This window comes from Scylla paramamosain, chromosome 24 (assembly GCF_035594125.1).
Source record: "Scylla paramamosain isolate STU-SP2022 chromosome 24, ASM3559412v1, whole genome shotgun sequence".
NCBI lineage: Eukaryota > Metazoa > Arthropoda > Malacostraca > Decapoda > Portunidae > Scylla > Scylla paramamosain.
Window position 1 is genome coordinate 6,615,001 of NC_087174.1, and position 20,000 is coordinate 6,635,000.

The 20,000-nt window shown below is 43.3% G+C and overlaps 1 protein-coding gene across 5 annotated transcripts in view; it reads right to left on the minus strand.

Moving 5' to 3' along the window:
• Positions 1–20,000, minus strand: part of LOC135112654 (myosin-IIIb-like) — a 54,627-nt gene that overhangs the window by 9,305 nt on the left and 25,322 nt on the right. For 3 of the 5 annotated variants that reach the window (XM_064027272.1, XM_064027270.1, XM_064027271.1), the window contains 22 exons: positions 19,702–19,877; positions 18,141–18,245; positions 15,696–15,872; positions 13,904–14,041; positions 13,552–13,716; positions 12,792–12,959; positions 12,373–12,489; positions 11,431–11,619; positions 10,372–10,574; positions 9,712–9,856; positions 8,999–9,188; positions 8,086–8,296; positions 7,514–7,682; positions 6,903–7,029; positions 6,442–6,628; positions 5,828–5,939; positions 5,053–5,229; positions 4,583–4,680; positions 4,045–4,210; positions 3,339–3,445; positions 3,024–3,163; positions 1,643–1,828 (listed from right to left, as the gene is read on the minus strand). In XM_064027272.1, the coding sequence (XP_063883342.1) occupies positions 1,643–1,828; positions 3,024–3,163; positions 3,339–3,445; positions 4,045–4,210; positions 4,583–4,680; positions 5,053–5,229; positions 5,828–5,939; positions 6,442–6,628; positions 6,903–7,029; positions 7,514–7,682; positions 8,086–8,296; positions 8,999–9,188; positions 9,712–9,856; positions 10,372–10,574; positions 11,431–11,619; positions 12,373–12,489; positions 12,792–12,959; positions 13,552–13,716; positions 13,904–14,041; positions 15,696–15,872; positions 18,141–18,245; positions 19,702–19,877 (3,453 nt within the window). Of the gene's footprint in view, positions 1–1,642; positions 1,829–2,631; positions 2,650–3,023; positions 3,164–3,338; positions 3,446–4,044; positions 4,211–4,582; positions 4,681–5,052; positions 5,230–5,827; positions 5,940–6,441; positions 6,629–6,902; positions 7,030–7,513; positions 7,683–8,085; positions 8,297–8,998; positions 9,189–9,711; positions 9,857–10,371; positions 10,575–11,430; positions 11,620–12,372; positions 12,490–12,791; positions 12,960–13,551; positions 13,717–13,903; positions 14,042–15,695; positions 15,873–18,140; positions 18,246–19,701; positions 19,878–20,000 lie in introns of all 5 variants that reach the window. The other 2 variants (XM_064027273.1, XM_064027275.1) reach the window with 2 other exon arrangements.

A 20,000-nucleotide genomic window follows, 5' to 3' on the forward strand; every position in this document is an offset into this window, starting at 1 on the left:
GCGGCAGAAGGGAAGGAGGGAAGGTTTAGATTGGCTAATGTTTAAATGTGTATTGACTTTTGTGTTCGTTTCCCTCATTACTCTCGCTGATGAAGATGGCGGTTAAGATGTGTATTATTGACTTGTGGGTTTGTTTTTTACTGATCATTGAAGGTGATGTACCACTTGTCTTGGAAATGGTGGGAAGGGGAGGGGTTTGTGGGAAGGGGAGGGTTTAAGTCATTTGGTGCTCTTATGTGTGTGTTGATTCGTATGTTTGTTTTCTCTCGTGACTCAAACTGATGACGATGAGGTTTTAGATTGGTGAATGTTTAAATGTGTATTGATTCGTATGTGTATTTCTTTCATTACTCAAAATGATGTACATGACAGGAAGCAAGTAATGTTTGTATTATGTATGATTTTTTCTCGAAAGTGATGTTTATGTATATATTTTTTCTTATAAGTATCAATTATATGCATATATATATTTATTTCTCATAAGTAGATAATGTTTATATGTGTATTTTTCTCTCAAATAATGCTTATATATAGGCCTACGTTTTTTTTTTTTCTATAAGTAATGTTTTCTTAGTTATTTCCTTTTTGTAGTTGATTTACCACAAGTAATGCTTATGTGTATATACTTCTTAGTAATAATTCGTATGCATATTTCTCGCAAGTAATTTTACGCGCGTTTTCTCAGAAGTAGTGTTTTTGTTTATAATCCACAACACACATTATGGTTCATGTGTGTATATACAAGGAAGCTTATCAAGTGACACGACAAATGGAACTGTATCAATAAGTGTGCCACGTGGTCAAGAATAATTCATACGTAGAAAAATCCAGAAAGTGTAAACTAAATGAATGAATGAATGAGTAAATAAATAAACAGATAAATAATACATGAATGAACAGATAAATCAATAAATAAATAAAAGTCAGATGAAAAAACAATAAATAAAAGACAACAGTAAAGTAAATTAATGAATCAATAAGTGAATGACTAAATAAATAAATAAATTGATAAATAAAACTGGTAAACAAGCAAACAGATACGTATGCACATAAAAAAAAAAACATTAGGACAATTTATTCACAAGACTGACTATTTACAAAGCAGGTTGTGAGCAGGTTGTTGACAGACTAAAATGCAGGTTAATGATTTTGCATGCCGGGAGGTTAAGTTCGTGAAGGTCACAGATGGGGTAGGCTGCAGGATAAACAAACTACAGGTTAACGAGCGTGACACAAGTAAGGCTGGTGGAAGAGTGGAGTGAGGTGGAGTGAGAGGGGCTCAGGTGTTGTTTGTGTGATTACGGAGGAGGAGGAAAATAGTGGTGGTGTTTAAGTAAGGAAGGAAAAGGGGTAGGAGGAGGAGAAGGTGAAAGTAGAAGAAAATAAGAGGAAAAAAGAGTTAGCTACAGGTCGACTTATCATTCGCTATGGTAAGATACACAATAGCGTTCGCAAAAGAAAAAAAATAACAAATAAGTGCACGAACAGAAAAAAAAAAAAAAAACGAAAAAAAGTAAATAAATAAAAATAATGCAGGGAGATCGCTTTGGGGAGCATTTATGTGGGGGAGGAGCGTAATGCACGAGGAAGGAGCACGAGCTTTAACTGCTGGCCACGTGAGCAGGTCATCCTATCATCTTACAGGCCTGAATAATGATGGCAGCCTCCTCCCGCGTCAGAGACACTGGAGACTTGGCAAGCGGTGAGGGTGCCTTCTTCTTCTTATCCTTATCCTTCGCATCCTTCTTCTTCGCCTTCACGTCCTCTTTCTCGATGGAGGATTGCGCACCAAGGGCTCCCATCATCTTGGCCTTTATCCATTGTTTACCTAAAGGGGCAAAGGGCGGCGTCTCCAAAGGGCGTCTCCGTGTCTTTTTTCATCCTTCTTACCTCCTCTAGTGCTTTCTGTCTTTACCCTTTGCTATGTCGTCTTTCTCTTCTCTCTTGTTTTCATTTATGTATCATTTTGTTATTTATCTTTTCCCTTTTTTTATTTTGATGTGTTTAAAATTTTCTGTCTCCTTTCTGTTCTCTGTTATCTTTTTTGTAAGTTTGTTTTTATTTTATTTATCTTTTCCTCTTCATTTTTTACTCTCTCTCTCTCTCTCTCTCTCTCTCTCTCTCTCTCTCTCTCTCTCTCTCTCTCTCTCTCTCTCTCTCTCTCTCTCTCTCTCTCTCTCTCGTTTTCCCTGCTTTTTCTTTATTCCTTTTTTTCTCCCCTCCTTTTTATTGTTTTCTCTTTAACTGGTTTTATTTATAATTTTCAATATTTCCGCACCACTTGTCTTCTTTTTCTCTCTCTGCCTCTTTTTTCTCTCCTTTCTATTTCTTCAACTAAACTTCAGTATATTCTCTATCTCTTCAAAATGGAATGTTTGACGTTATTTTAAAGGGAAGTGGTGGCTGTGGTAATTGCAGTGCTGATGATCTATTAAAACCCCCCTTTTTTTTTACTGCTTAATCATTAGTATTGTTAATTATTACAGGTGCTTTCTTATTGTTAGTTACTACTGTTGTTATTAAGTTACGTGCAGTGAGGCAGCGTGCGTGCAGGAAGAAGGACAAGGAAGTATTAACAGAACCTGATAAAGCTGTAGACAGAAAAAGGCAAGAAGATCGTTAAGTTCTTACCCACACTCCGTGGACCAGCTTGGTTTGGGAAATGTTTGGTGTTAAACTTAATTCAAACCTAAAAATTCCCTCTCAAGTCTTGTTTTACATATCCATCCATCTTTCTTTCATTCATGCCTTGGTTGGATCGTTTCGTGTGTGTGTGTGTGTGTGTGTGTGTGTGTGTGTGTGTGTGTGTGTGTGTGTGTGTGTGTGTGTGTGTGTGTGTGTGTGTGTGTGTGTGTGTGTGTTTGTTTGTTTGTTTAATTTGCATGTCTATATATCTGCATAACTACAATATACCATCTCTCTCTCTCTCTCTCTCTCTCTCTCTCTCTCTCTCTCTCTCTCTCTCTCTCTCTCTCTCTCTCTCTCTCTCTCTCTCTCTCTCTCTCTCTCTCTCCATCACATACCTGAGTCCTGTCGCTCCAGCTTCTTGCTCACCGGCGGGGCAGGCGCTGGCCCCTTGGGGGGAGGGGGTAGCTTCTTCTGATCCAGCCTTTTGCTCGCCTCCTCCTGGTACCTCTTGCGGGAAATCCAGCCTCGGGTGAACCTAGAGAGAGACGTGTTAGGGCGTGTGATGGTGTTATAACGATGTGTAGGGATGCGTAAGACTGTTTTGAGGGCGTCTAGCTGTGTTAAGGGTGAGTTAAGGGTGTGTAAGGTGTTTAAGGGAGTATAGGGACGTGTTTAAGGATGGTGATGTAAGGAAGGACACCGATACGTACCTCTGAAGGGTGAGGACAGAGCGCGCCAGTGCCCACTTTTCCTTCTGCACTCGGATCCTCGCCAACCACCGCCGCACACACGCCTGCACCTGGATGATGCGGCGGATCTGTGCGGGTTAGAGACAGGTGAGAGGACAGGTGTGGGGTCTTCTTTTCTTTCTTCTCTCTCTATCCCTCTATTTATCCTCTCCACTTCTCCCTTCTCCCCTCTTTCTTACAGGTCTTTCTTTACTTCTTTCTTTCCCTCTTTCACTTCCTTCTCTTCTCACTTGTTTCTTAAGTCGTTCACTCCTATCCTTCATTCCTCCCCTCCACGCTGTCTCTCCACTTCCTTCCGCTCTTTCTTTACTTTTTTTCCTCTTCTCTTTCACTCCTTCTCTCCTCACCTGTTTCCCTGTCTAGCTGTTTCTCCATTCCTTCCTTCCTCTCCTCCAGTCTTTCCCTTAACAACTCTTCTCCACTTTTCCCCTCCACCTCACCACTTATCCATACCGTCTCTTCACTCCTTCCCTCTCCTTCATTCCCTCCACTCCTTCCTTCCATTCCTATTCTCTCCTGCATTCCATTCCTTCTTACATATTTCTCCTCTCCTCCACTCCCTTCATTTTTACTTATTGCATCACTTGTCTTTATCTCAATACTTCTCTACACTGTCCCTCCTCCTCCTTCTCCCTCCTTCCACTCCCTCCACTCCGCCACTCCTCACCTGTTTCTCGTACATCTTGGTGAGGTACTCCACGTGGTAGTACTTAAGAAACACCTTCGTCTTGCCCAGCGCCCACCCGTCCATCTTGAGGCGAATCAACAGCAGGCGACAGTTCTCTCTAGAGGCCGTCACCCGCTCGTCAAAGTTGAAGGCCAAGAAGCAGTACCTGAAGGAGAGGATGAAGGAGGAGGAAGAAAAAGAAGAGGAGGAGGGGGAGGAAGAGGAGAGAAGGTATTGAAGTTTGTGTTATCAGGAAATTTGGTGACTGTGCTCTCTCTCTCTCTCTCTCTCTCTCTCTCTCTCTCTCTCTCTCTCTCTCTCTCTCTTACCTTTGCTTCACTCACTCACGCATTCACTCACTTCCTCATTCACTCATTCACTCATTCCGTCACAGCCCCTACCCTACTTCAATTTCATTCACTCACTCACTCACAGCCTATCTCCTACATCTTAACTTTCTCCCTCCCTTCCTCACTCACTCACTCAGTCACTCCCACCACAGTCCCTCCTTCCCTCAGCCCCTTCATCCTTGCCTCACCTCCTAAGGAATTCAGCGAAGGGAATTCGACTGGAGAAGCCGTGTTGCCTGATCCTCACTGTCTCCATCACGCCGGCATAGCGGAGCTGGCGCTGCACCTGTGGGAGACAGTGAAGGGGTGAGCAGGGCAGGTGTGATGGTCAGGTGATGGTGGTGGTGAGGTGTATGGATAGATTTGATGTCCTCCTCCTCCTCCTCCTCATCATCATCATCATCATCATCATCATCGTCATTCTTCACCTTTTCCTTCTCTTCTCAACTCTTTGTCTTCTCTCCTCTTGATTCTTTTGACTGGTTTTATTCCTCCTCCTCCTCCTCCTCCTCTTCCCCCTCCTCCTTCTCTTCCCCCTCCTTCTCCTCTTCCTTTTCTGCCCCAACTTTGTCTTCTCTCATTCTCTTAATTCTCTTGACACTGCTTCTATTCCTCCTCCTCCTCCCTCCCTCCCTCCTTCCCTCCCTCCCTGCCTCACCTTCTTCTTGTCATAGTTGTTGGCATCCTTGTCGTCGTTAGGCTTGATGCACCTGACGAAGTGAGGCGACCCGTTCACCATCTTCTGCAGGAGGTCCATCAGGGAGTATCTGAAGTAGGTGGCCACTGTCTGCTGTGCCTTTGTTTGAGAGGCCAGGCCGCGGCTGTCGTACTGTGTCTGGGAGGGAGGAAGAGAGGGAGGGAGGGAGGTGGTGTGAGACAGGGGAGTGGTGGTGCAGATGTTGAAGAGAGGGCGTGGTGATGTGAGTGTTAGTGAGAGAGGTCGGTGGTTGTCTGGGTGTTGGTCAAAAAGTGTGGTGATGTGAGGATGTTGGCAAGAGGGTGTGGTAATGTGAGAGTTTAAAATTTCTTCCCTTATCATCCTTTCCCTTTCCTTCCTTTCATTTCCCTTTCCTTTCCTTCTCTTTTCTTTATTTCCCATTCCTTTCCTTCCCTTTTCTTCCTTTCTCATTCTTTTCATTTCCCTTCCCAATCCTTTTCTTTAATTTTCCTTTGACTACTTTCTCTACTTTTTTATTCTCTTTCCCTTTCCTTTCCTTTCTTTAGTTTCCCTTTCTCTTCTCTTCCTTCCCTTCCCTTCCCTTCCCTTCCCTTCTTTTCTCTTCTCTTCTATTTCTTTCAATTTCCTTTCCTTTCCCTTCTCATTCTTTGATTCCTTTCCTTTCCCTTCCTTGCTCTCCCCAAACAGTCAACATCTCACAAACTTCCATCCCTTTCATCCTTCACCCCCTCCTTCATCTTCTCCAGCCTCCCACCTTGGTGCTGCCCTGGGTGGACTTGGTACGGCTCATGGTGTTGCGTGGGGAAGTCCTGGGCGTGGCATAGTACAGGTTACCAGTCTTTGTCAGCGGGCACTGGAACAGGAACCTGAAGGAGGTGCAGAAGGAGAGAGTGAGTTTGTGGTGATGATGATGATGATGATGTCTTGATATGAAGATGTCAACAATATTTATATGAAACTTGTGTTTGCAGTACTATTAACTCTAGCTGCTATGGCTTCTTGTGAAATTTATTGTTTTTGCAAGTTTTTGATTGTAATTTTGAAAGACACTAAGATATATCAAAAGGGGTAATAGAGTAAATTAACATCTTTTAATACTTTTAGCTTTATTTTCCCTTAATATTGATGTGAATAGGAGGGGACAAGTGTCAATGTCATTAGCTGTTGAAGAGTTAAGAAGCCATTACCTCCTCCTCCTCCTCCTCCTCCTCCTCCTTTGTATACTATTTCTCTGACTATGTAAGATAACAGTTCCCACAAACAATCCAGTAAGGACCAGCACATCTGCTATTGTTTGTTCTTCCTTTGTTTTCCCTTTGTGTTTGGCCATTGTAATCCTCCACCTCCTCCTCCAGCTGCTCCACTCACCGGATTGTGTCATGGGAGCTCTGGCGGAATAGCTGGATCACTTCGGTGGGGAGGAAGTTTCTGTTCTTCTCCAGGAATTGATGGCCGTCATACGCAACCTTGCCAGCGAAGTGACGCACAGTGAAGTCGAGACCCTGTGCCTTGGGCTTGATGTAGTACTGGGATTTGATGTTGTCGTGGAACTTGTCTGTGGGAGGGAAGGGAGAGGTAGGTAGAGAGGGAGGTAAAGAGGGAGGTTAGTTCATAGGGTTGAGTTACTTTATTTTGTGGGGTTTAGTGGTGGTGGTGGTAGTGTATGATTTGTTGTTTTTCTGTTTTTGTATGGGAGGGAAGAGAGAAGGAAGAGAGGAAGTTGGTTTAGGGGTGGTTTGGTTTAGTGTGTGTGGTAGTGGTGGTGGTGGTGGTGGTGGTGGTGGTGATAGTGGTGGTGATGTCTCTCTCTCTCTCTCTCTCTCACGTACCCACGAGGGACTGGTCAGTGGCTTTGGGGAAGCGGCTCTCCTCATCCAGCAGTGCCAGCAGACCCAAGGGCTTGGCCAGGAACATGTCCAGGACAGGCCTGTTGTCCGCAAACTCAATGATGTCCACCTGTGAGGCACAGAGAGGTGAACTGACTGACTGATGGACTGACTGATTGATTACTGATTTACTGACTGGCTGACTGAATAAATAACTATCTAATTCAGTGACTATTTGATTGATTGAGTGATTAACTGGGGCATGGCAAGGTGAACTAGTTGACTGACTGCCTGGCTGAATAAATAACTGCCTAATTTATTCACTATTTGATTGTTTCATTGTCTGATTGACTGACTGACTGACAGATTGACTAACTGAATACTTGACTGCCTTATGATTCACTGTTTGACTTATCACCTGACTTAACTGACAGACTGACTGACTGACTGCTTGACTGAATAAATTACTTAATCCCTTCCTTTCACACCTCTTCCTCTCACCTCTTTCCCTTTACACCACCTCTTTCCCTTCACTACCTCTTTCTTAACAAACTTCATCTCCGTAGCACCTCCTCTTCCCTCACTCCCTCCCCTCACACCCCTTGCCTTCTCACCTCAATCCCCTCAGACATGTACTCCTGCTGCTCCCATGTAAAGATGTGCTGGTTGAAGAAGTACTGGATCTGTTCATTGGCAATGTTGATGCACAGTTGCTCGAAGGAATTGGTGTTGAAGTTCTCAAAGCCAAAGATATCCAGGAGACCCACAGCCAGGTTCTCACCACTGAGGGAAGACAGGGTGATGTTTGAAATTGGATGGGAGAAGGAAAGGGCAGAAAGAAATAAAGGAAAGGAAAAAGGGAAGTAAAGAATGAGACAGAAGAGAGAATGAGGATGGTAGGAAATAGAATGAAAGACAGGAGGAAGGAAAGGGAAAGAGGATGAAAAGGATAGGAGACTAAAGGGGAAAGAACAAGGGGGAAAGAAGGAGTAATGATGTATAAGAGAGAGAGAGAGAGAGAGAGAGAGAGAGAGAGAGAGAGAGAGAGAGCAATAGGGAATAAAATCAAGGAAGATGAAAAGGACAGAAGGAAACCTCTCTCTCTCTCTCTCTCTCTCTCTCTCTCTCTCTCTCTCTCTCTCTCTCTCTCTCTCTCTCTCTCTCTCTCTCTCTCTCTGCCACTCACTAGACAATCCTGCAGAAGGAGAGGAGTCTGTTGATATTGTTGACGATCCAGTCGAAGAGGCGGCCATACATTGCCTTGGCCATGGCGTCCCGTGTGCACACTGCCTCCTCCACTGTGTTGTTCCTCGTGATGATCTCCCCCTTGGTCACCACACTGTTGGACGTCAGTGCCTCCGTTAGGTCTGTCGGGTCAATCCCCAGCAGCTCCGATACTGTCAAGGAAGGGGGAGATTAGTTAACTGTGGAATTCTCAACCTCTTTCTGTTTTTTTCCTCCTTCTTGTGACTTGAACAGTTTCAGGTTTTATTTACTCTTTTTTTTCCATCCTTCTTGTGCTTGTCACTTAAACTGTTTCTTTTTTTTTTACTCGTAGTTCTTATTTTTTATTTTTAAGTGCGAAGTTGAGTTGGCTATTTTTCTTCTTCTCTTTTTGTGATCTCATCCAGTCTGAAGTGAGGTAATAGTGTCTGTGAGGGAGGGTGACTATTTTATTGTTTGTTTGTGTGTGTGTGTGTGTGGAAGGGAAGGTCTGGTAGTGTGTGGAGATGATATGGGATGAATAAACTTAAAAATTCAAATTAAGAAGGCTAATTGACATAATAAGGATGTATTAAGGAAAGTCATCAGTAGGTTTTTGCTGAGACTTACAAAATGTGCCTTTCATAACCATACCAAGAAATATAATGAAAACACACTGTACTTTTCAGAATGTTAAGTATCACACTTTTCTTCTTTTTCATGCCTTTCTGTACCACTGCAACATGTTAGTACTTGAGATACAGAAAATTACAGTCTACTTTACAATACCACAATGTACTCAACAGTCCCAAAGGGATGAGAAGCATGGAGGAACTCACAGGAAGGCTGGCACAGTATTATAGTGGTGTCTTAAGTCAATCCTATCAAACACTCACCCACTTTGATCTGCTCCACATTCTTCACTGCTGCCTGCTCCATGTTGTCCTTGTCAATGGTCTGGTAGAAGTCCACATCACCCAAATTGATGACGGCTGCCAGGATTCTGTACACGGAGTCCAGCTCGTCATCACGGAAACCCAGGGACTTGAAGCCTTCTACCACCTTGTTGAACTGCTCCACGTTGGCCTGGTGGTTGGTGAGGTGGTGGAGTGATGTGGTTATAGGAATATGTGGAGGAATGCATGTCTTTTCTCTCTTACTTATTAACTTATTTTTTACTCCTCTACTCTTACTCCAGTTAACTGTATCGATGTGTGTCTCTTGATTTTTTCTTTTTCTATTCACTCTTATTCATCCACTCATCTTTCACTTCTCCATTTTATCCTAGGGCACTCTTCCTCACTCACCCAGTCATCTCTTACTCCCTTACTTTAACTCCAATTAACACTTATTCATCTCAGCCCTTCTAATCCTATTCACTCTTACTTTATTCACTCACTCACTTGGCTTTCATTCAAGTTGGCAATAGCAATGTTTGTATCTCTTGTTCCCATCAGTATTTCCATTCCAACTCATTCTTACTGTCACTCTTCGCTCACTCACCTGATTTTTTTACTCTTGCTCCAGTTGACACTAGCATTGTTTGTCCCTTTTGTTCTTGTTACTATTCCCATTCCTACTCACTCTAACTCATTCACTCTTTACTCACCTGGCTTTTACTCTTGCTCCAGTTGGCACCAGCGAGATAACGATGCTTGTCCCTCTTGCCCTTGTCTAGGCAGTACTGCATTAGCTTGTCCTCTGCCTCTAGACCATCGTGCATGTAGTAGAAGATGTGGAAGTTCTGCTCGCCCCTGTGTGGTGTGGGTAAAAGGATGGATGGGGATTATGGATGTATATTGTAATGTTCTGATGTCTCATCTCGACTATGGTATTTATTAACGGATTGTCATGGAACTTATTGTGGTTTTGTAGACTGTTTTCACCATAGGGATTATGAACTTTATGTTGAAGTGTAGTGTGGATTAAGTGGATGGATTGGGAAGGATGGATAGGGACTATGGATATATTTTGATTGATTCCAGTTCTTTATTTCATTATTTGAAAGTTATTGTGGTTTTTCAGGGTTTTCAAGGGTGTTTTCATGATTAAGAGGGATGTTTGGTTATGAACTTTATAATGATGTGTGATGTGAATGAAAAGAACAAAAATATATTAGGAAGGATGGGTAAGGATTATGGAGTTATCATGAATTGTTTTGGACTTACAGTGCTTTATTTCACTACTTTCAACAATCTCAAACAACCCCAAACAAACCCATACAGTCCTTAAACAACCCAAACAGCCACTAACAATCCCCTATACTCACTCTGCCTGCCTCACCACCCTGGACTGCTCAAGGAGGTACACGGAGATCTTGGCACCAGTCACCTTGCCCAGCCTGGTGTAGGTGAGGTCCAGGTACTTGCCAAAGCGGGACGAGTTGTCATTAATACCCGTCTTGGCATTACCGAAGGCCTCCATAATTGGGTTTACCTGTAAAATCTTGTCCTCCAGATTACGGTTGGGTGCCTGTAAGTGGAAAGGTGATGTTAGGAGAGTGGGAAAGGAAAATGTTTGGGTTTTGTTGGGAAGGGAAGGAAAGGAAGAATATTTGAAGTGTTTTGGCAAAGTTGGAGGAAAACACCTGTAAAATCTTGTCCTCCAGGTTACAGTTGGGTGGCTGTAGGTAGAGAGGGAATGTTAATGCCTGAAAAAAAGGGCAAAAATGTTAGGGGAAGGAGGAATATTTGAACTGTCATGAGAGGGTTAGGAGAAAAATACTGAGTGTTTTAGGAATTGAGAGAATTAGATGATTTGGGGGAAGAGAGAGAGAACTATTGAGTGTTTAATGGAGTGGCTTTCCTGTTTTTTTGAGTGAAGAGGAAGGTAAAATAATTTTGGTGGTCGAATGCTTAGAGGAGTGGTGAGGAAAATTTCATGTGCTCAAAGGGAGGGGAAGAGAAATAAAGTTTTGGAGAGAGGGTGGGAAGTGTTAGATGCTTTATTGGGTTGAGAAGAGAGAATTTGGGAAAGAAAATTATATTAGATGCTTTGAGAAATTAATAGATTTTGGGTGCTTGAAAAAAAAAAGAGAAAACAAAGACAGAAGAGAAAAGGATGAATTAAGTAAAAGAAGTAATTTTTAACATTAAGTATATTTTCTAAGAAGAATAAAAAAACTAAAAATAGTAGAAAAATATGGTGTCATGAAGAATTTTTAAAAGTAAGTATATTTTCTAAGAATGATAAAACAAAAACAGAAAAAAAAAATGTCATGAGGAATTAAGCCAAAGAAAAAAAGTAGAAAAAACATGATCTGATGAGAAACTAAGAAGAAAAATATTGTGTCATGAGGAATTACATAAGACAAGCATCTTTGTCTTACCTTGCCAAGAGTGACAAGCTGCTTCAGGAGGAAATTGGCACTCTCAGTCTTGCCAGCGCCAGACTCTCCTGAAATGACGATGCACTGCTGCTGTTTCTGGTGCAGCATGTTGTGGTAGGCGTTGTCTGCCATGGCGAAGATGTGGGGTGGGTTTTCACTCTTCACCATCCCTCGGTACTGACGGGACTCCTGACGGGGAAGGGGGGAAGGGAAGAAATGTTAGGTGTAAGGAAGTGGAGGAGAAAAATGTTAGTGGTTTGTAAGGGTGTGGAGGAGGAAATTTTTGGTGTTTTTAAGGGAGTGGTTAAAGAAAATGTTAGTTATTTGTAAGGGTGTGGAGGAGAAAATGTTTGGTGTTTTTAAAGGAGTGGTTGAAGAAAAGTTTTGGTGTTATAAGGGAAGGGGAGGAAAATGTTAGGTGTTTATAAGCAAGTAGAGATAAGAAATAATGTAAAAATGTTTGGGAAGTGGAAATGAAGATGTTAGGTGTTTGTAGGGAGTGGGGGAAGAAGATCTTAGTTGTTTGTAAGGGAGTAGGGGAAGAAAATACTTGGGGAAGTGGGAAGGAAAATATTAGGTATCATGAGATTTTTCCTCTTTTGACTTTGTCATCTTTCCTTTTCTCTCTTGTTTCCTTTTTATCCCTTTCTCTCTCTCTTTTTTCTTTTTCTCTTCCCCTTTCCCTTTCCTCTTTCTTCACCTTTTCCTTTTCCCATTTCTCCAAATCCTCCCACAACTCTTTCCCCTCACCTGTTCTCACCTTTTTCCCTCACCTCACCTTTCACCTTCCTTACCCTCACCTTTCCTTCCCCTCCCTTGCCTTTTCCATTTCCCTTTTTCCTCACTGTCCCTCTCCTGCCTTTCCTCTTGCCTCCCTCCCTTTCCTCTTTCCCCAAATCCCTAACCCACCCTCGCCTCCTCCTCCTCTCCCTCTCCCCTCACCTTGTCACCATAAACTCCCAGCTCCTTGAAGGGGTTGACCGCTATCAGGATGTCGCCCATGTAGGTATAGATCTGGTCTGTCTGGTAACGCCGCTCCAGGTGGTCCACAATCACCTCCTGAAGGCGCAGGGGAGGTAGAAAAGCAGGTGAGGTGGTGGTGGTGGTGGTACTATTGTTGTTATTGTTGTTGTTGTTGTTGTTGTGTTAGGTTAGGTCATATTAGGTAATGTTAGATCAGATTAGGTCAGGTTATGTTAATTAAGTCAAGTTAGGTTAGACCATGTTTGGTTAAGTTAAATCTCATTAGGTCAGATTAGATTAAGTCAAGTCAAATTAAGTCATATTAGGCTAGGCTAGGTTATATCAGGACAGATTAGGTTGGTAAGCTTAGGTTAGATTGCTAGATTAAGTTAGGTTACCTCTGTCAGGCGCTCCAGGCAGGCAAGGTCGTCCATCCAGAGGGGCGTCCTCTTGGTGCGCCTGTCTGCCTTGAGTGCCCCACCCTTGATGGTGGTCTCTGGATCCTTCTGGATCATCTGGTTCTTCTTCCTCAAGTCATTCTGAAGCAGCACCAACTCACGACGCACCTGTGGGAGGGAGGGAGTGAGAATGTGAGTGGGAGAGTAGAGGAATAAGTGAATGAATTAATAACTGTGAGGATAAGTGAATGAGTGAGGGAGTTACAAAATGAGTGAGGGCATGATTGACTGAGAGTGAGTGAGTGTGGAGGTGGAGGAAGTAGCCTAGTGGTTGAGTAGGGGAGATGAAGAAATGAGTTAGCGGTGGAGTAAATAGATGAGGGAGGGAGGGAGTGAATGAGTGTGAATACAATATAGTGAGGAAAGGGATAAGTGACTGAGGGAGTAAATAAGTAAAAAAAAAAAAAAAAAAAACTGCGAATTCCCTTCTCCATCTTCTTTGATACCTTTTCTTCTTCCTCTGCCACGTCTTTCACTTTTCCTCTCCTCTTTCACACCACTTTTCAGGAACATTTCCCTTCCAGTCATTCCCTCTTTCTCCTTCTACATCTCCATCACCTCCTTCGTCAGTATCTCCATCAGTTTCCCTTTCTTTCAGTATCCCCTTCCCTCCACTTTCCTACTTTTCGTTTTTCCTACGTCTCCATCACTATCTTCGTCAGCACCTCCGTCAGCGCTTTCGTCAGTTCCCCCCCCTCACCTCCTCCGGGTTGTGGGGCACGGCCTTGATGAAGGGGTGTTGCAGCAGCTCCTTGGCAGTAGGGCGCTGCTCGAAGTCCTTCACCAGACACTCGCTGATGAAGTCATTTAATTCCAAAGACCACTCCACAGGGCGGTCCAGCGTCGGCGGCGGGTTGCGGGGGATCTGAGGAGACCGAGACCGAGAAGCCGTGCGTGTTAGGGTGTGTGTGTATTTAGGGGGCTCTGAATCCTAGACTACCTTTTCTTTTTCACCCAAACAATTTTGCCTTTCATATCTTTAGGTCTTCATTCCCCCTAGCTTTTATATCTAACCAACCAACCAACAATCCTGACTCGCCCTGTCGCCTCACCTGGAAGAGTGCTCGCATGGGGTGGATGTCTGAGAGCGGCGGCTCCCCGTCAGCCAGTTCGATGGCCGTGATGCCCAGTGACCACGCGTCACACCGCACGTCGTAACTGTAGTCCAGCTGCTGCTCGCACGCTATTACCTGTGACGAGTGACGGAGGGTTGAGGGGTGAGGGAGATAGATGAGATGCCGAGCGAAGGAGAGGAAATGATGGGTGAAGAGGAGGTGAAGGAAGAGAGGGAGTGAGGGAGAGATGACGAGTGAAGATGAGAGGAAATGATGGATGAAGAGAAGATGAAGGAGAGGAGGGAGTGAGGCAGAGATGACAAGAAGAGGAGAGGCAATGATGGGTGAAAGATAGGTGAGGAGAGCGAGGGGAAATGGTGGCGGTAAAAGAGATGAAGAGAGGAAGTGATGGGTGTAGTGATAATGGAGGAAGGGAGATAAGATGATGAATGAAGGAGAGACGAGGACGGGGAGAAGAAATGATAAGTAAAGAAGAGGTAAAGGAAGAGAGAAGTGACTAATGAAACGTAAAGGGAGGAAGATAATAAGCAAAGAAGATGTGAAGGAAGAAAGAAAAGTGAAATACAAGTGAAGAGAAGAAAATATGACAAGTGAATAAAAGGTGAAATGAGATAAATGAAATACAGTTGAATGGAGGAAGACATAGCATGGGAAGAAGTGAATGGAGGGAGATATGACGAGAGAAAGAGGTAAAGTGAGAGATGTGAGGAATGATCAAGAAGTGAGAGGAGGGAGATGATAAGTGAAGAAGAGACATTGTTATGAATATATTAACAGTAAATATAAAAAAGAAGAAGATAAAACAAGTGAAACAACAGTGAACAGGGAAAAATGTGACCAGTGAAATAGAGGTGAGAGAGGAACATAAGATGACCATTGAGATGAAAGCGAGAAAGGGAATTAAAATGACAAGTGAAATAATGATGAAAGGGGACAGAGATGACCAGTAGAATCCAGATGAAAGGAGGGAAGTGAGGGAAGAAGGCAACGTGTGGTATGAGAACGTTGTATCAGGTATGAGGAGGCAGTGAAATGAATGTATTTAAGGGGGGATTTAACGGGTTTACAAGAATGCCTAAGGTAAAGACATGGTGATGTATTGTAAACCATGACGAGGAGAGAAGAGTACTTGAAGAACAGAGAGAGAGAGAGAGAGAGAGAGAGAGAGAGAGAGAGAGAGAGAGAGAGAGAGAGAGAGAGAGAGAGAGAGAGATGAGGAAAGAGGAGAGTAAGGGAGGAGTTTCTTACACTAATTACGAAATCGAGATGTTGCCAGAAGAATATTACAGGAATTATACAAAATACAGGATGATTTAAATACGTAAGGAAAACAAAACCACAGATAACACTAGAGTCCCTTTTCTTCTAACGATTCTGTCATTCCAGTGCCTTATGTTCATTAACCGATCAGTCCATCAATTAGTTAATTAGTCAATCAGTCAGGCAATCAATCGATCAGTCAATAAATCAATCAAACGGTCAACGAATCAATTAAGTTCTCTCTCCTTTCTTTAATCGATCCGTCAACAAATCAACGAGTTAATCAGTAATCAGTCAATCAGCCAACCAATCATTCAATCCATCAACTGAATTCCCTCTCCCTTTTTCCCTGCCCTTCATTCCCATTCCTTCCTTCCCCTTTTCCATCACTCATTCACTCAGTCAGTCAGTCAGGCAAACAAATTCCCTCTCACTTCTTCCCTTCCCTTCCATTTCTTCCACTCCTTTCTTTCCTCCCCCTTTCCTCATCACTCCTCCATTGCCTCACCTCCGGGGCCATCCAGTAGGGGGTACCGACGGAGGTGTTGCGGCGGCCCCAGGAGGAGGCGAGGTGAGAGGACACGCCGAAGTCCACGAGCTTGATGTTGGCTTGCTCAGTGAGGAGTATATTGTGTCCCTTGATGTCTCGGTGCATCACATGATTCTGGTGCAGGTAGACCATTGCCTGCAGGTGTGGGAAGGAAGGGGTTATAAGTAGAAAGACGTGGGGGTATACAGAGAGAAATAGGTACAGTCACGGCCGTATTCTTTTCCACTAATTTAACCGTTTCGTCTCGACCGTAAGTCCTCCGATGTGCTGCCCGTCACCTTACAAAACCTGAGAAGTGGAAGGTTCCGAGGAGATCAGAGGACGTGAGACTGAAGGAACATGCTAAACACAGTGGAAGTGAGAGCGTCAGGTTACAAGACTGTACATAGGAAGACTAAAAATGGATATGTGTTTCTTTTATGCCTCTCTGTGTGTCTGTGTGTAGGAATGCTCAGGGATGTACAGAGAAATGCATTAGAGGCTTATATATACTGGAGTGTTTACGTATATTGATTGAAGTACGGGTATAAATAGGAACACAGAGACAAACACACGCGACCATGCATTGTAGTGAAGAGAGAGAGAGAGAGAGAGAGAGAGAGAGAGAGAGAGAGAGAGAGAGAGAGAGAGAGAGAGAGAGAGAGAGAGAGAGAGAGAGAGAGAGACCCCTTCTTTTCACTATGGCTTCCTTCCCCTCATTCACCCAGACTCGTCCTTTCTCACCTATTTTTTTTATTTCTTCCCTTCACACTTTCTTTCGTTCTCTCCTTTTTCTTCCTCTTTCCTCCCTTTCTCTTCCCCTCATTCACTCATCATTTCTTTCCTATTTTATTTATTTCTTCCCTTCCCACTTTCTTCTCTTATTTTGCCTCTTTTTCTTCCTTCTTCCTTCCTTTTCTCTTCCCCTCATTCTCTCCTTTCTCTCTTATTTTTTTCTTTTGAATTTCTTCCCGTCACAGTTTCTTCTCTTCTTATACCTCCTTTTCTTCTTCCTCCTTCCTCCCTTTCTCTTCCTGGCTATCTCGCTAGTGTTCCTGTACATAAAAGAAGAAAAAGATCCTCACTTCCTTAATTATCAAACTCATTATCTCCATCTTCCTTCCTTTCCTTTCCTCCCCCCATCCCTCCATCTTTCCCTCCACCTCTCCCTCCTTCCCTTACGTCACAGCGCTTCCTGGTAACCACTCGACTAATACGTGATCCTCTTGTGGACAGGCTAACGGGATTCGAACCGATAATGTACAGACTGCCAACGATGCGTCTCACCACCGATGTTCTGGGACTGGTGAAACAAAAGACTGTCGGTTGTGTAACTTGTATGAGCTTTGGTGTTTTAAGAGGGCAAGGTATGAAACAGATACAGGTAATAGAATTAAGCCTTATTATTGCTATGATTGAAAATATACTATGATTGAAAATATACTGTTTAAGATTGTTTGCATAGACACGCTCATAAATATATAAATAAATTCCTTTTTTGTCTAAGTCTTTTAGCTAAAGGCCATTGCACCTCTAACATTAACTAATTTACTTACCCTAATCTAACTTAACCTGACCTAACCTAACTAAATGAATAAAAACAAGAAGAGAGAGCAGGATATCAATATTTAATTTATTTTTGAGACAATTATATATTAAAGAGACTCTCATTAAAGGAAGTGTTTAAAAAGCGTAAAATTTGTACATGATTATAAGAAAAACTATCTATTAGTGAAAGGGATAATATAGATGATGTAAGTGAGGATAAGTATATGTGTTATGAATAATAATTTAGTGCAGTGTTCCAGTGATGCAAATTCCTGTCAAGTCAGGTAATGTTTCCATGTCGCAATATTATTATGTTTATTGTGTTTGGAATCGCTTTTGTAGTCAAGAGGAAAAGTGATTGTTGTCTCACAGTGTGCCGGAAGTGTGTTGCTTGTTTAATTAAGTGTGTGTGTGTGTGTGTGTGTGTGTGTGTGTGTGTGTGTGTGTGTATGTTAAACAACCCACACGTGTACACAAAGAGCGGTACGTGCCTGTTTAATGTGTACGTGAGTGAATGAATGTATGTATGTACTTACGCATGTATGGGGGTGTGTATGTATGTATGTATGTATGTATGTATGTCCGAGTGAAAGATTTTTAAGTGCAGGTATTGCTACACACACACACACACACACACACACACACACACACACACACACACACACACACACACACACACACACACACACACACACGATAACAAACTACTAAACAGAACAAATTATAAAAAGAGAAAGAAAAAAAAATCATAAACCAACAATAAAAGAAACTACAACATGAAATTTCACCATAATAACACACACACACACACACACACACACACACACACACACACACACACACACACACACACACACACACACACACAACACTCACATCAATCGTCTCCTTCAGGATGTAACCAAGCTGTTTCTCCGTCAGTCGTTGTCCTCGCCTGATTAGCGCCTGCACCAAGTCAGTCACGGAGCCTCGGGGACAGAACTGTTGGGGGAAGAAAACGAAAAAAAAAAAAAAAAAAAAGGAAAAAAAAAAAAAACATTATTAGAATTTTTTTTTTCCTCGGTGGTGTAAAGTGAATTTTTTGGTTTGTTTTGAGTTTTTTCTTTTTTTGTAGTTCTAGCAAGTTTTTTTTTATGGTTTTGGGAATTTTTTGCTCGTTTTGGGAATGTTTCCAGCATTTTTATAGCATTCTTTTCTTGACCTATTACATATTTATCTCCAAACTCTTATGTGGGGCTTATCTTTGGAAATCTATCTTTTTAGGGGAGTAAAGAAAGTAGGTGATGGGGGATGGGGGTGACTGTGAGGGGGATTGTAAAGGAAAACGGTAATTGGTGTAGTTTAGATGTTGGGGATGCTGCGTGATTGCGGGGTGATGGATGGGGGTGATGGGGGAGGAAGGGGTGGAGTACTGTGGGTGGAGGACCTGAACTCTCGTGTTGTGGGAAAGGAAAGCGAGGGGTGGTCTTGGTGGAGGAGGAGGTGGAAGAGGCAGAGGGAAGGAAGGGTGGTTATGGGAGGAGGAATGTGGAGGGAAATTGTGTGGTGGAGGGAAAGTGTAGTAGAGGGATATCACTAGAGATAGAGAGAGAGAGAGAGAGAGAGAGAGAGAGAGAGAGAGAGAGAGAGAGAGAGAGAGAGAGGGAGGGAGAGGGAGAGGAATAGGGAGTGTGAAGGGCACTTGTTGCAATAAAGTGAGAGTGGAAGGTTATTTTTTCTCCCTCTCACATTCTTGTTTCGCTCCTTTTAGCCTTTTATAATATATTTTTTCCCTTCTCTCCTCTCCTCCAATCTCTTCTCTTCTCTTCTCTTTTCTCTTCTCTTCTTTTCTTCTTTTCTCCTCTTTTCTTTATTTTCTTATCCTCTCTTTTCCTCTTATCTTAACTCATCTCCTCTTCTCTCCTGTTGCCTCTCCCTTTCTCCTCTCTCTTACCCCACACCACGACCACTACTTTCCCTCTTTCCCTCCCCCACACAGAAGCTGTCCTATCACCCTACCCCTCACCTACTCTCACTTTCCTCCCATTTATTCCTCACTCTTAGCTCCCCTCTCACCCCCTTCACCTTCCCTAACCCTTAACCTTCCCTCCATTCCTCCCCATTCATATTTTCCCTCCCTCTCTTTCCCTCACTCTCCTCCTCCTCCTCCCATTTGTCTCTCATCCCCCCTTCTACATCATCCCATCATCATCCCTCACCTTTCATGACCTCTGTTCTCCCCATTCATATTCTCCCTTGTTCTCTCTCTCTCCCTCATCCTCCCATTTCTCCCTCACCCTTCCTTTCTTCTACACCTGCCCTTACCATTCCTCTACAAATCTGATCTTCCTTTATCTTCTCTCCATTTAGACATACTCTCCTTCTCTTTCTCCCTTCTCTCACGGTCTCATCCTCCCTATTTTCCCTCCCACGCTTCCCTTAACCCTCCATCCCTCACCTCCATGACAATCCATGCCTGGTCCTCCTCCCTGACGGCGCCTCGCTTGAAGAAGATGCCGATGAAGGAAGGCAGGTTGGGGTGGATGCTGAGGTCTCGTAGGATGAGATACTCCTCTTCTATCTCCTCCAAGTTCTCCCCGATGTTCTCCATGATCTTAATGGCCACCTGTTCACCTGCAGGGGGAGGAGGAGGATGGAGGAAGAGGAAGGATGGATAAGAGTGATTAATTAGTGTTAGGCAAATGATGTGTAATTTCTCTCTCTCTCTCTCTCTCTCTCTCTCTCTCTCTCTCTCTC